Raw genomic sequence first — 14,517 nt, 5'->3', positions numbered from 1 at the left:
TGGGGCCACCCCAGAGCACACACAAGATGTTTTCTGGGAGTTTACCCACTGTCTGCTCCTCTCCATGAGCCCAGGATGTTCCTTTGCTCCAGGGACCCCTGTGCAGGTGCTCCCTGTGAAAAACGCCAATCGTTTGTTTTTTAAATTTAAAAAGTTTAATAATAATAAAATGGTTATTAAAAAAGCAATATAATTAAAGTAATAATAATTTGGATAATTAGGATTAGGACAATATGAGACAACAGAAACAAAGAGTTACAGATGTCTGGGTACCTTTTGCTGGGCAACATAAGCCTGAAAAAGGACCCACGTTAACAGAGGATTAACTCTTAAAAGCAACAGACTGTTGCATATTCATACACCTCACACATGATGCATAAATTCCATTCAAACACAGGATTCTGTCTGGTCAGTGTCAGCTTCTTCCTCTGAATCCTAACAGGCATCTTCAGGGCTGAGCAAGGTGGGAAGAATTTCGTTTCTTTTGATAATGGAGCAATAAATTCTTTTTCTCTGAAAGATATTGGTGTCTTGTGGCTGCTATCTCGGTGCAAGTCCTCTCTTTAAAAAAAGTATCCTACATAGCATAGTTTCTATTTTAACATTATGTTATAACCTAAAACTATATTTAACACACTACTTAAAAAATAAATACAGCATAACTTTCTAACATAACACATATAATATTCATTTTAATATTTGTAAAAAAAAAATCATAAAATACACATTTTTCACACCCCCTCATGCAGGCTGAGGGTCTCTGGAGTGGCACTGAAACCCCTGATGGCAGCACACTCACAGACTGCTGCCCAAACCACGATCTGTATTTTCAATTTTCCAAAAGATTATGTTTTCATCTTAAAAGATGTTGTCTGCTGCTTTTTGACCTGAACCAAGTGAGAGACAATAGAATCCAGATGAAATATATATCCACATTAATCTTACACAGCCTGGTGCTGTTTCCAGGTGCTGCAGTGGGAGCAGATCCAGCTGCAATCAGATGCCCACCTGGGTCTGAGTGGTTCCTACTCTGATTTAACAGGATTAAATGCTGCTGTGAAATGCAGCTGGTGCCAGTGCAGGGAGCACAGCTTCCCCCTGGGAGGGGCTGGAAAAGCTCAGGAGGATGTTTTCCCAAAGAAACATCCATGGCAGGGGAAGGGTGTGACCCTGTCACCTCCAGCCATCAGAAGGTGACAGTGGGGTTGACAAGGCAGCTCTGCTCCAGGCTGGGCCATGCAGCTGCTGCCAGCTGGGTAGAATGGTGCTGTGCCCTCTGGGATGGTGCTGTGCCCAGGAGGATTCTGTTCTGCCCAGTGGGGACATGGTCTCAAGCTGCCCCAAGGGAAATATAGGTTGGATATTAGGAAAAAGTTTTTTACAGAAAGGGTGATAAAGTTCTGGATTTCACATATCTGGTGATAATGTTCTGCCTGGGGAGGTGGTGGAGTCACCATCCCTGGGGGTGTTTAACAAAGCCTGGATGTGGCACTGGATGCCAGGGTTTGGTTGAGATGTTGGGGCTGGGTTGGACTCGATGATCTTGAAGGTCTCTTCCAATCCAGTAACTCTGTGATTCTATGAATGATGCTGTGATGAGGGGATGATGCTGCACTGAGCAGGATGATGCTGTGCCCTCTGGGATGATGCTGTGCCCAGCAGGATTCTGTTCTGCCCAGTGGGATGATTTTGTGATGAGGGGATGATGCTGCACTGATCAGGATGGTGCTGTGCCCAGCAGGATGATGCTGTGCTAAGCAGGATGGTGCTGTGCCCAGCGGGATGGTGCTGTGCCCAGCAGGATGTCGCTGTGCTGAGCAGGATTATGCCACCTCAGCATTTGGACAGCCACTTCCAGCCCGATTTTGGCAGCAGGGGCCAACCCGCCCGCCCACCTCGGCCAGCAGAGAGCATTCACTTTGCTTTGTATCTCCTCAGCTTCCTCCTGCAATTTGCATTTCAAAGCCTCTCGTGTGCTGCCTGTGTCCCCAGACAGCCCCTGTGCAGCCACAGGAGCTCAGGCCAAGGTGAGGGGCACTCAGAGCCCTCAGAGGCACAAATCCCTGCCAGAGACAGGCTGGATCCCCCCAGCCACATCCCAGAGCCAGGCATGGTGGGGCTCCAGCTGTAGCAGGAGAATACTGGGGAAAGGAGAGAGAGAAATTGGAGTCAGAGGCAGCAAATGCAGCTCCCCAGAATGGATGTACATTTTCATTATACACTGAGTAATTGGTGGTAATACAAGAGATATGGGCAGTATCATTATAGACCAGGCTGTGCTGGAGATGGATTATCATCATCTGTCATTATCTGGGCTTCCTTGTGGCTGCTAAAATTGTAGAACATGATTTTAATAACCCTGGAAGGCAAGAATCATTTTTCTTTTGTCACTTAACAACTTGGCCTCATTCACTGATACCTTTAAATAAGAAGGGGGGATTAATTTCTAGTGGGATAAATGCAGACCTGGTTGTTTCCTCCTTTCTTCATTTGCAAAGGGGCCCCCCTTCCATGCCTGACAGCTTTCAAGGAAATTGCAGATAATGGGGACAGGATGCCAGCGTGGAGCAGGGGGCACAGCATCACCCAGAGACGGGGTGGTGCTGACACAGTGCCAGCCCTGGGACCCTCTCCCTGCTCCCTTGTGCCCCCAGGAAGGGCACTGATGGCACTGGGAACCACAGGGAGTCTTGGCCAGGAGATTTGGGCAGTCTCAGAGCCATCAGGGTGGTGCAGGCACCCCAACCTTCAGTCCCATCCAGCAGGGCACAGACACAGAGCCAGGGGAGCTGCGTCACTCCTGACCCCCCTGGACACTGTCAGGCTCATCTGGGGATGTCTCATCTCTCACTCCTCTTGGCCATGGAAAAAGCCAGCAGCAGGAGAGGGACAAATCAAATTACAAGGCAGCTAATGAAAATAATGGGGAATAAAGCACTTTTGGAGGCTGCTTGGTTGGATTCCTATTTCCCTGTGTCACTGTGTTCAAGCAGGGATGTTTATAACCTCACGAAGACATTTCATTGCCTTTGTGATTAGCTCAATTGACCGTGGATTTTTTGCTCTCCCAGATCTCAGTCCCTGTTGGAGGAGCAGTGCCAGCTCCAAGTCACATTCCTGCCCCACAGCTCCAGCACCCAGAGCCCTCCCTGTGCCTTCCAGGGGCCTGGCACTGATATGGATGGGGAATGAAGGGGATCTCCGCAGCCCAGATTGGGGGTTCATACAGCAGCAGCAAGGGGGGAGCACTTGGGAGAGCTTTGCCCCTTTTCCATGCAATGCTCCAGCCATGAGCAGCTGCTGGTGGCTGCCCTATCTGCAACTATTGACTCTGAGTAAATAATCCCCAGGTATCCTTTTCTCCTGATAAAAGCTGGTTTTTTTTCTATTATTCTCAGAGGTGTTTATTAGAGCAGAAAAATAATAGTGCTTTGCTTGCAGCCTGATTGCTGGGAAGTGATGGGAATGGCCAGGCAGCCCCAGAGCTTGGATCAGAGTCAGAGCTGCTGCCTGGCACCAGGGGCACAGCCAGGTGAGGGGCTGTGCTGGGGGGGTGAGAAGCCCCTGCCCAGGTGGTTTGATGGGAGGCAGCATCAAAGAGAAATTTATTTTCAGCAATAGCAGGAGGAGATGCTTCGTAAGTCTGAGCTCGGGAGTGATTCAGCAGAAAAGAGCAGGAATTTCCAGGAATATGAGGGGTGAGAGGCCAAACTCATGGGGAGGTTCCTCTGCCACAGACACCTGCGTAACAGAGGCAGAATTTAGGGACAGGCAGGTTCTAGGTTGTGCCATGAAGGATCTCTCCCTCTTGCCCATCCACCCTGTCAAACCACTCTGCCACGCTGGAGCTGCAGCCCCCTGGCACCACTTTGGCATCTCACAGAGCAGAGATGAATAATGGCAGCACATCCCACCCTTCCTCCCCTCCCCATGCCCATCAGGGCCTCCCCGGATCTGCCACGCAGAAATTAATCCTCCTGCCTCATTAATTGCAGGAATGTGTCGGGAGCTGCTCAAGGTCAGCCTGGAGGACCCCTGCCATCAATCCTCTCCAAATTGCAGCTGCCTCGTGGGGAGGAGCTGGCAGTGGCACAGCAGGGACAGGCACTGGGGACATCTCTGGTGTTGGGTGACCAGAACCTGCAGACACAGGAGGGTCCTGCATGGGTGTCCCAGGAGTGGCTCCATGCTGCCCATGTCCCCCTGTCCCCTGGTGATGACATCCTCTCCTGACCACCTCTCCCCACTTGATGGGGAGCCCTCTGCTCCCTCCTCATTGCTGGTGGCTGAGCAAGGGGATAGTCTGAATTAATTGCATTGGGCACCAATTAACCAGCTCTCCTCACCCATTAGAGACTGCAGAAGCTTCTGCACTTGGATCTTGCATCTTACGTGACTGGCAATATTCTATTTTTTTTTAGGGAATGAAAAGAAGAAAGGGAAAATCCCTTTAGGGGAGCTGGGCTTTGCTGCCTGCGGAGCTGCTACACACCAGGAATGTACTTTATTGTGTTTAAGAGCAATGATCCACCCAGCAGGGATGGAATCAGAGGTACTGGGAACACAGAGATGTCTGAGAGCTCCTGAGCACTGAACATGGGGCTGCTGCCTGTGAACTGCAACCAGAGCTGCTCACAGGGTCTGGATGTGCCCAAGGGCTGCTGTCCAGTGCCTTCAGTCCCCATCTCACACTCTGCAACCAGGAAAAACCCCACAGCTGCTTCCCCTTTCCACCTTCCCCCTTGCCTGATGGCCGCAGCCTTGGGAGGTTCTCATGTCACAAACTGGGAGCCACTGCCCCACCACTCACCCCAAAACTGCTCCGTGAGCATCCACCCTCCCTGCAAACTGTGCTCCCCTTGCACCATGGCCTGTGTCACCTGCACATGGGACCCTCTGGCACCCAGCTGGCTCTCACACCCCAGCAGCCCCCTCCCCACACATCCTCCTGCCAGGCTGGGCTCAGGATCCCTGCAGGACCCTGCCTCGTATGCCTGTGTCACAGACATCTTTTATGAAAAATCCTTTCCTTGGGATTTTCGTCCTGAGAAGCTGAGAGGCCTCAGGAACAAAATGTAAACAATGATTATCTGCTGCTGTGGAATGCAACATCTGTGATTGGTCTCATGTGGTTGTTTCTAATTAATGGCCAATCACAGTGCGCTGGCTCAGACAGAGTCCAAGACACAAGCCTTTGTTATCATTCCTTTCTATTCTATTCTTAGCCAGCTTTCTGATGAAATCCTTTCTTCTATTCTTTTAGTATAGTTTTAATGCCATATATATCATAAAATAATAAATCAGCCTTCTGAAACATGGAGTCAGATCCTCGCCCCTTCCCTCATCCTGAGACCCCTGTGAACACCGTCCCATTCCTGTCCCATGGCAGGGACGGGCTCTGGGAGCTTGTGAGCGTGACTCAGAGCCGAAGGGGAACCGAGAGCGCTGACAGGGGGCACGTCTGCTCCATCCCCGCTCCCGGGCAGCTCTCCCGGATCATTGGCACGCTCGGAGCCTGCTGGATGAGCCTTTCCCAGGGCGAGGCGAGCCCTTGGACGGCCGTGCACTGGTGATGGATACAAAATCTTCTCCTCAACCCGATCCCAGCCTGCGGCGGGGCCCCAGCGGTGGCGGGCGCTTGCCGGTGTCCAGCTGGGTGTTTGCAGCGCTGCGCCCTCGGTTCCCACGGAGATGCCCAGGTCGCCATGGCTACCCACGGATATTCCTGCTCGGCTGGTAAACAGCTCGCACGGCACCGCCTTCCGTCGCGACGGGCCGGGGGTTGTTGCTACACCCCAGGGAAATGTTGCGAGGGCAGCTCACCCCGGCCTGGGCAGGCAGTAGGCAGCGGTGCCATGCCCCAGCCCAGGGTGCTGAGCCCCCACCCCATCCACACCAGCAGCCTGACCCGTTACATGCAGGGCAGATTTGGGGGAAAGCACCTTTGCTTGGACTGTCGGGCTGGTGAGGTCGGTGCTGAGAGCCCCGGGCCATCCATCCCCTTTGCCTCAATGCCAGACCTCCCCAGGCTGGTCTCCCACCACACTGACACACCCTGCTGCTCCCAGGGTGCTGCTCTGGACGCCCAGATTTTGGCAGTGCTGGGCTATGTGAGCCCTATGTGAGCGTGGAAATGAAATCCTGCCCCAAGCCAGAGTAAACAGCTCTTTGCACAACAGCCACCGGGGTTGCGAAGGCTCTGAGTGTGGCAGAGTTGAGCAAACCTCTGTTTACCCCCATGCCAGCACCATCCGAGTGCCCAGACATGGGATTCCCCCCCGGGGCTGTGCTCCAGCCTGGCACGGGTGGGCACAGCACGGCACGGCCCTAGACAAGGAACTGTGAAATAACCCTGGTTAATGGTCAGAACTGGGAGATCCTGGTGGGAACATCATGGCACTGGTGGGCACAGCAGCTTGGCACAGCCCCAGGCATGGAGCTGTGAAATAACACTGGTTAAGGGTCAGAACTGGGAGATCCTGGTGGGAACATCATGGCACCGGTGGGCACAGCACGGCATGGCCTCAGGCATGGAGCTGTGAAATAACACTGGTTAAGGGTCAGAACTAGGAGATCTTGGTGGGAACATCATGGCACGGGTGGGCACAGCAGCTTGGCACGGCCCCAGGCAAGGAGCTGTGAAATAACACGGGTTAATGGTCAGAACTGGGAATTACTGGTGGGAACATCATGGCACAGGTTGTGCTTGTGGGCTGCTCACCCTGGGGCAAGCTGGACTATGTGGACGTGGACACAGACAGGGGTGTGGGGTGTGAGCTGCTCCCAGGTGGCATCACACAGCTGGGTTTGCCTCCTGCCCCTTGAGTTGCTCATTCCCTGGCCCATGGCCTGCTGCCACTTCCCCCAGTGTCCCTCTGCCGTGTCCCCCAGCCCAGCCCGGTGTCCCCAGGGCAGCTGCAGTGAGTCCGTGCCCCATCCCGGCTGCGCCAAGCCCAGACCTGCAGCGGGCATGGTGGAGGCCGGGCCCTGCTCGGGGTGCCCGCGCCCCCTGGGCTTTCCTGCCTGCGGCGAGCGAGGAGGGGGTCGCAGGCTTCAGGGAAGTGTTTTGCAATCACCTTCTTCACAGCGTCACAGCAACTAACGGCCCTGGTTTTGAGGAACTAACGGGGAAAGCAGCATGTTAGCAAACACTCCGGGCACGGCCAGCCGCCGGCTGCCGGAGCCCCGCGCTCGGAGCGGGCCGTGAGCGGCTCCCGGGCACGCCGGACACGGAGCACGGGCAGGGATGGAGGCGAGGTAAGGATGGAAATGGGGTAGGGGTGGGTGACACTCAGGTCCCACTGAGCAGTGTCTGGTCCGTGGCTGCTCTGCCCATCCCCTGCTGGGACAGCCACGCGTGCCCCAGGGGTGGCCACTGTCCCACTCCCACCCTCGAGTGCTTCGCCTCCCTCTGGATGTTGGCTTGGGGGTGAGGAGCTTTGGGCACCTGGGTGCAGTGTGGGCAGCCCCTCCTGGGCCACGAACGTGTCTGGGACCCATCCGGGACAGAGGATCCACCGCTCCCAGGCCATTCCCGGCAGCAGGCAGGGGTCAGCCGAGAGGGGCGTGGGCAGGACCCCGCAGCCCCGGCCAGTCCCGCTCTGCTGCTGTCGGTCACTCGCTTCCCTCTCCCAGCTTATCGCCCTCCGCCGCCCTCAAACCGCAAATCTCTGCCCGGCAGCGGCTGGAGATAATGGAGATAAAATCAGCCCGTGCCTGCGGGTGCTGTGCCCGGGACGGTGTCGGGGTGCGGGGGGACGGACCCGCGTTCCGGGCTCTCTCCGCGTTCCGGGCTCTCTCCGCTGCGCTTCCCGCCCCAGCGGCTGTGGCGAGCCGGGGGCGGAGGTGTCAGAAGGGCTGCGGGAAGGGCTGACGCTGACAGCGAAAGGACATTCTGCTCCAGGAAGAGCCGCTGACAATGGAGCCCGGCTCCTTCAGCCCACCTCGTCCCCAGCCCTTGCCGACCCCCAGGACAAGGCGCTTTCTCCGCTCCAGGTGATGCCAAAGCCACGGAGGAGACCATGGCCAGGCGCGGTGCTGGGACACCCTTCCTGCGGCAGCTCTCCCTGCTCCTGCTGCTCCACCTGGGCGGTGAGTGCGGGCTCCATCCTGTCCCGTGCCACGGGCACAGCATCCCCAGCAGCCGGTGCCCCCCGGGGCAGGCACGAACGGCGGGCACGGGCAGGATGGGGCCTGGCACGTGCCCGTGCCTTGCCCAACGCTCGGCTCTTCCTCTCCAGAGTGGGGGGCCCATCTAAGGGAAGAGGCTCGTCCCTGTGTCCTGCCTGGGCACTGAGGAGCTGAGGTGGCTTTGGCACAGCTGTGCCCTGGATGTGACAGGATTTTCCTGCCCGCAGGGACACTGGGCTGCGCCTCGGTGACTGTGAGCCCCCCCATTGTGCCCCTGGGCTCGGCTGTCACGGCATCCTGCACCGTCCAGAGGGAGCTCTGCCAGGGCTTGGAGCAGGGCAGGGTCCGGATCAGCTGGATGCTGGACAACAAGCCTGTGGCTGGGAGCCAGCGCCAGGGCCCGGGGGGCACAGAGGTGTCCAACCTCACCCTGCCCCGCTTCAACCACACCCAGGCCAGGCTGTTCTGCTGTGTGGAGTGGAATGGGACCAAGCAGCGCGTTGGCATGGCCGAGATCAGGGCGGGCTGTAAGTCTGCTGCCACCACGGGTCACCCTCCTTCCCAGCAGGGACGGGCACTTGCTCAGGCTCTTTCTCCTCCAGATCCTCCTGCAAAGCCCCTCAACCTCAGCTGTGTCCTGAACCTCGATGACTACGGGCTGATGTGCCAATGGCAGCAGGGAACCAACAGCCACCTCCCCACCAGCTTCGTGCTGAAATTCATGGGGTAAGTCCTGGGACTATTATCCCCTGCCAAACCCCACAGCAAGGACCCTGAGCCCAGTGCCCTGTCTGCTGCAGGAGCAGAGCCCAGGCAGTGACGGGCTGCACCCCACGAGGAGGGCACAGCCACTGCACGGTGCCACGCCGGCTGCTGCAGCTGTACCGGCAGATGGAGATCTGGGTGTCTGCCACCAACGCCCTGGGCAGCGCCGAGTCTGAGCACCTCCTCATCGACCCCATGGACGTGGGTGAGTGACAGCACACAGGTCAGGGGCCAGGGAAGCTCGTCAGGGGTGTTAAAGTGACATTAAAGCACGTGGGGCCCATTTTATGGGCAGGTTCTGTGATGAATGTCCTGGTGGGATGAATCGGTGCCAGCGCTGCAGAGCGAGCAGCACGCACCAGGTTATGAGCTGCCAGTTGACCTGCTGCACTCCACAGCTCCTGCAGCAATTGATTACCCATTTATTCAGCAGCTCTATTAATAATGGATCCTGTGCCTATAAACTATTTATAAAAGGAGCCTTCCCAGATGGAGAGATTTATCCGCCCGGATCTGGGGCTGGGGAAGGGCTGCCCAGGAACCAGCTGAGCTCTCCCCTGGCTGTGCCACACTCTCACCCCCAAGCAGACCCAAATGTGGGGTGTTCCAGGCAGCAGGCACCATGGAATCTCTTTTCTCTGCCATAGGCATTAATGAAGAGCTGTTCCAGTGTTGCATTACTCCATCCCAAGCAGGGGCACACACCAGCTCCTGTACCTTGCCACCAGCCATTCTCCTAAATGTTTTGGGGTGGTTTCCCCCATTTCCTGCAGCTCCTGGCACTAACAATAGGCACACATGAGGTCATGGCTCTGAGCATTGCCCACCAAACACCTCTCCAACTCTCCCCTGCCCTTCCTGCAGCCAAGCTGGACCCCCCAACCCTGCAGAGCATCCAGTCCATCCCCTTCCAGACCGACTGCATTGCCCTGGCCTGGGATGTGGCGCGGGGCACAAAGCACATGGAGCTGCAGTGTGAGCTGCGCTACCGGGCCCCTGAGGACCCTGCCTGGGCCCTGGTGAGTGCTGTGGGGCAGGGGCTGGGCAGGAGCCAGGACCCTCCCTCTGCTCCAAGCAGTGGGAGTGGAGGAGTCCCCATGTGAGTGGGACAGCAAGGAGTCCCCTGAGCCCACAGCAGGGCCCGAGGCAGGACCCAGCACAGCCCTGGTTTGGCTGTCCCCAGGTCAGTGGCATCGTCGGCCAGGCGGGCACGGCACAGCGCTGCGGTTTCCTGTTCGGCACCCAGTACAGCTTCCAGATGCGCTGCAGGCGCAGCTCAGCCTCGGCACTGGGCTCCTGGAGCGAGTGGAGCCCCAGCAGGAACTACACCACCCATGAGAAAGGTGAGTGTGAGACACCCGGGGCTGCCCTGGCCTGATCAGGTGGCACAGTGCTGGGGACACACGGCACAGCGCTGGGGGCAGTGCTGGGGACACACGGCACAGCATTGGGACACAGGGAACAGCACTGGGGACACATGGCTCAGCACTGGGGACACAGGGCAAACACTGAGGGCACAGGGCACAGCACTGGAGACAGAGGGAACAGTGCTGGAGACACAGGACCCTGTGCTGGGGACATGGCACAGCACTGGGGGCACATGACAGTGCTGGGGATACAAGGCATAGCACTGGGGACACATGGCACAGTGCTGGGGACACATAGGACAGCACTAGGGACATATGGCACAGAGCTAGGGACACAGGGCACAGCACTGGGGACACACAGCACAGTGCTGGGGACACAGGGCACAGCACTGGGGACACACAGCACAGTGCTGGGGACATAGTCCTGGGGGCACAGCCACACGGGCCCCTCTCATCTTCTCCCACCCCCTCCCGTTGCAGCCCCCACAGGGAAGCTGGACGCGTGGTGGGGGGCTCAGCTGGCCGGGGCTGGGGGGCGGCTGGAGGTGCAGCTGCGCTGGAAGGTGAGTGAGGGGACAGGGGGCATTGCCTGGGGGGCATTGCATGAGGGGCATTGCCTGGGGGGCACTGTCTGAGGGGCATTGCCTGAGGATCATTGCCTGGGGGGCATTGCCTGAGGGGAATTGTCTGGGGGGCATTGCCTGAGGGGCATTGCCTGGGGGGCATTGCCTCAGGGGCATTGCATGGGGGCATTACCTGAGGGACACTTCCTGGGGGTCACTGCCTGGGGGGCATTGCCTCAGGGCATTGCCTGGGGGGCACTGTCTGAGGGGCATTGCCTGAGGATCATTGCCTGGGGGGCATTGCCTGGGGGGCATTGCCTGAGGGGAATTGTCTGGGGGGCATTGCCTGGGGGGCATTGCCTGAGGGGCATTGCCTCAGGGGCATTGCATGGGGGGCATTACCTGAGGGACACTTCCTGGGGGTCACTGCCTGGGGGGCATTGCCTCAGGGGCATTGCATGGGGGGCATTGCCTGAGGGGCATTGCCTGGGGGGCACTGCCTGAGGTCCCTGCAGGGACTGGCACCCACCCACCCTGCCCACACCCAGGCCCCACGGCAGCGGGATGCCAACGGGCGAGTGCTGGGCTACCGTGTGACCCTGAGCCCCCGGAGGAGGGGCAGGGACCCCCCCACCATCTGCAACACCACCCGCACCCAGTGCAACTTCTCGGTGCCTGCGGGCACCAGCAGGGTCTGTCTGTCAGCCTACAACGCCGCCGGCGAGTCGGCACCGACCGAGGTGATGCTGCTGGAGAGGACAGGTGAGGGCAGTGCCCCAAACCCCCGCGGGTGCCCCGGGGCTCTGCTCGTCCCAGCGGGCTGCACGGCCAGGGCAAGGAGAGGGCAGACTCCAAACCCGGGCGCACAGGGGGAGATGTGGGAGAGGTCTCCTTCTTCTCCTTCTCCTTCTCCTTCTCCTTCTCCTTCTCCTTCTCCTTCTCCTTCTCCTTCTCCTTCTCCTTCTCCTTCTCCTTCTCCTTCTCCTTCTCCTTCTCCTTCTCCTTCTCCTTCTCCTTCTCCCTCTCCTCCTCCTCCTCCCCATCCCGGCTGTTTGTCCCACACCAGGTCAGCCGCTGTCCGGGCTCCGGGCAGTGCCCGGGGGTGAGCGCAGCCTCTGGGTGCACTGGGAGGCTCCGCTGGCCCCAGTGACCGCCTATGTCCTGGAGTGGCAGCGGGTGGCAGCAGAGCCTGGGCACTGCAGCGGGTGCTGGCAGATGGAGCGTGATGGGGCAGCCACCACAGCCCTTATCCAGGGTAAGGGGGGCTGCCAGGGGGCTCTGGCACCCATCCTGACCAAACCAGAGCCCCCAACCCACTCCCCACCCTCCCTCCTTCCTGTGGATGCACCCCAGGGTGGGTGGGCTGGTACCGTGGTGCTGGGGGCTCTCGGCAGTGCCCCCCCTGCTCTCCATTGCAGATGGCATCGAACCTTTCCAGCGCTACAACATCTCCGTGTACCCCCTCTACGAGGGCACTGTCGGGGTGCCCGTCCACACCACAGCCTATTCCCAGCAGAAAGGTACGTGGGAAGGGAGCCCCACCAAAAGGAGGAACCACCTCTCCCCCTTGTACCCCAAATCCAGGGGCTGTAGCAAAGAGCTCAGCTTGGGGGGCTGCATTTGTGTCATCTCTGAGTGAGCCTTGGGGGCGTCATGGTGGGATCCCCCCATCAGTTCCCACCCAAGGCACTGGCTCTGCTCAGCACTTGATCCCCCCTTGTCCTGCTCTTTCCAGCACCATCCCACGCCCCCAAGCTTCACCTGAAGAGGATCAGCAAGTCAGAGGCCGAGCTGTGCTGGGAGCCGCTGCCAGTGGAGGTGCAGAACGGCTTCATCACCAGCTACACCATCTTCTGGGCCAGCAGCATCACCAGCATGGCCAGTGAGTCCTGCCTGCAGCACCACTGACCTGGCCCTCTGTCCCACCTCAATGTGCTGGGTGGAGATACCAGGAGTCCCTGTATCCTCCTCAGAGAGGGTCAGGGAGTTTTGAGGGTCCCTGCCAGCAGGTGGGGGCACTCTGTCTCACCAACAGCCCCTGTGTGTCCCCAGGTGCCACCGTGAACCCTTCCCTCAGCTCCTTTGCCATCCGGGGGCTGAAGCCATCGACCCTGTACAAGGTGCACATCATGGCATCCACAGCTGCTGGCAGCACCAACGGCACCAGCCTGACCCTGGTGACCACAGTGCTGGGTGAGGGCTGCGGCCACCCCACCAGGGGGACACGGGAGGGGACCTGGTCCTGCCCAGCCTCGTGGCACAGCACAGCTGGCAGTGCCCACTGCAGCTCCCTGTGACCCTGTCCCTCTTCCCAGATGACAGCGAGCTCCAGTTCCTCTTCCTGAGCCTGGGGCTGGTCTTTGTCGGGCTCATGGTGTTGCTCATCTGCTTCCAGAAGAACGAGCGGTGAGTGGCAGAGTCCTGCCCCGCTGGGACAGGGTGGCCTTGGAGAGCTGGCATCCCTCGGGGAGCCAGTCCAGCGCTGAGGCCACCCATTCCAGCCCGCCTCGCTGAGTCCCCCATCCCCGTGGTCCCCAGGATGAAGGAGCAGCTCTGGCCCAGTGTCCCCGACCCTGCCAACAGCAGCCTGGGCAAGTGGGTGCCAGCAGCGCTGCCGCAGGTGAGACCCTTTGCTGCTCCCTCGGTGCCCACCAAGCACATGGCCCCCTGAGGGACAGCAAGGACAGCTGGCACCACCCGTGACCTCCCTCGGTGCCCACACAGCACATGGCCCCGGGGAGGGACAGCAGGGACAGGTGGCACTGCCCTTGACATCCCCCAGTGCCCACCCAGCTCATGGCCCCCTGAGGGACAGCAGGAACGGGTGGCATTGCCTGTGACCTCACTCAGTGCCCAGCCAGCTCATGGCCCCGGGAGGGACAGCAGGGACAGCTGGCAATGCCCGTGACCTCCCCTGGTGCCCACCCAGCACATGGCCCAGGAAGGGACAGCAGGGACAGTGGCACCGCCCGTGACCTCCCTCTCTCCCCAGGAGCCGCTCCAGAGCCTCGCCGCGAGGGAGCCCGGCCCGGCCGCCATCTCCACGGTCACCGTGCTGGAAGGGGAACCGGGCAAGCAGTCGGGGAAGGAGCGCCCTGCTCTGTCCGCCGCCGTCCCCCCGGCGCTGCCCCGGCCCTACGTGCGGCAGGAGGGCCCCGGGGAGCCGGTGCAGTACGCGCGGGTGGGCGCCGCGGGGTACCGGGGGCAGCGGCTGCTCCCCGAGCCCGCTCCCCGCTTCTACGAGAACCTGCGGGGCCGCGGCGACGGCGGCGGTGGCGGCGGCGGCGGCGGCGGCGGGGACTGGGCGTTCCTGGAGGAGCCCCCCGCCACCTTCCCGCTGCTGCAGGGGCTCCGCATCGGCGGCGCCGAGGAGCTGCACGAGTGCCGGGCGGACTAGCGCGGGATGGAGCCGGGCAGCCGCACCGGGTCCGCCACCGGGATGGAGCCCCGGGGTACGGGACACCGGGTCCGCCCGCGGGGCTCCAGCCGCACCCCGGGGCGCTGCCCGGCTCCATCCCGCTCTTGTGTCCGTGTCCCCTCCCGACTGTTTCCCTCCGAAATAAACGGGGTCGTGCTGAGAACAAGCCGGGCGTCTCTGCGGGAAGGGAACGGGGACGGGGACAGGGACAGGGACAGGATGGGAACCAGGACCGGGACCGAACCAGGACCGGGACAGGACCAAGACGATGGGG

The 14,517-nt window shown here is 59.7% G+C and overlaps 1 protein-coding gene across 1 annotated transcript; it reads left to right on the top strand.

Moving 5' to 3' along the window:
• Positions 1-7,160: 7,160 nt before the first annotated feature.
• On the top strand, positions 7,161-14,329 carry CSF3R (colony stimulating factor 3 receptor). Its single transcript, XM_064731552.1, has 16 exons — positions 7,161-7,257; positions 7,996-8,091; positions 8,358-8,657; positions 8,733-8,856; positions 8,931-9,100; positions 9,760-9,914; positions 10,079-10,238; positions 10,743-10,825; positions 11,374-11,587; positions 11,892-12,080; positions 12,244-12,345; positions 12,561-12,707; positions 12,878-13,018; positions 13,141-13,231; positions 13,364-13,445; positions 13,818-14,329. The coding sequence occupies exons 2-16, from the start codon at positions 8,022-8,024 to the stop codon at positions 14,220-14,222; spliced, it is 2,433 nt and encodes an 810-aa protein (XP_064587622.1). The 5' UTR covers positions 7,161-7,257; positions 7,996-8,021; the 3' UTR covers positions 14,223-14,329.
• Positions 14,330-14,517: the final 188 nt, after the last annotated feature.

This window comes from Zonotrichia leucophrys, chromosome 23 (assembly GCF_028769735.1).
Source record: "Zonotrichia leucophrys gambelii isolate GWCS_2022_RI chromosome 23, RI_Zleu_2.0, whole genome shotgun sequence".
In the NCBI taxonomy this organism is placed as follows: domain Eukaryota; kingdom Metazoa; phylum Chordata; class Aves; order Passeriformes; family Passerellidae; genus Zonotrichia; species Zonotrichia leucophrys.
Note: the sequence above shows the minus strand (reverse complement) of the source record. Positions and strands in the feature narration are given on the sequence as shown.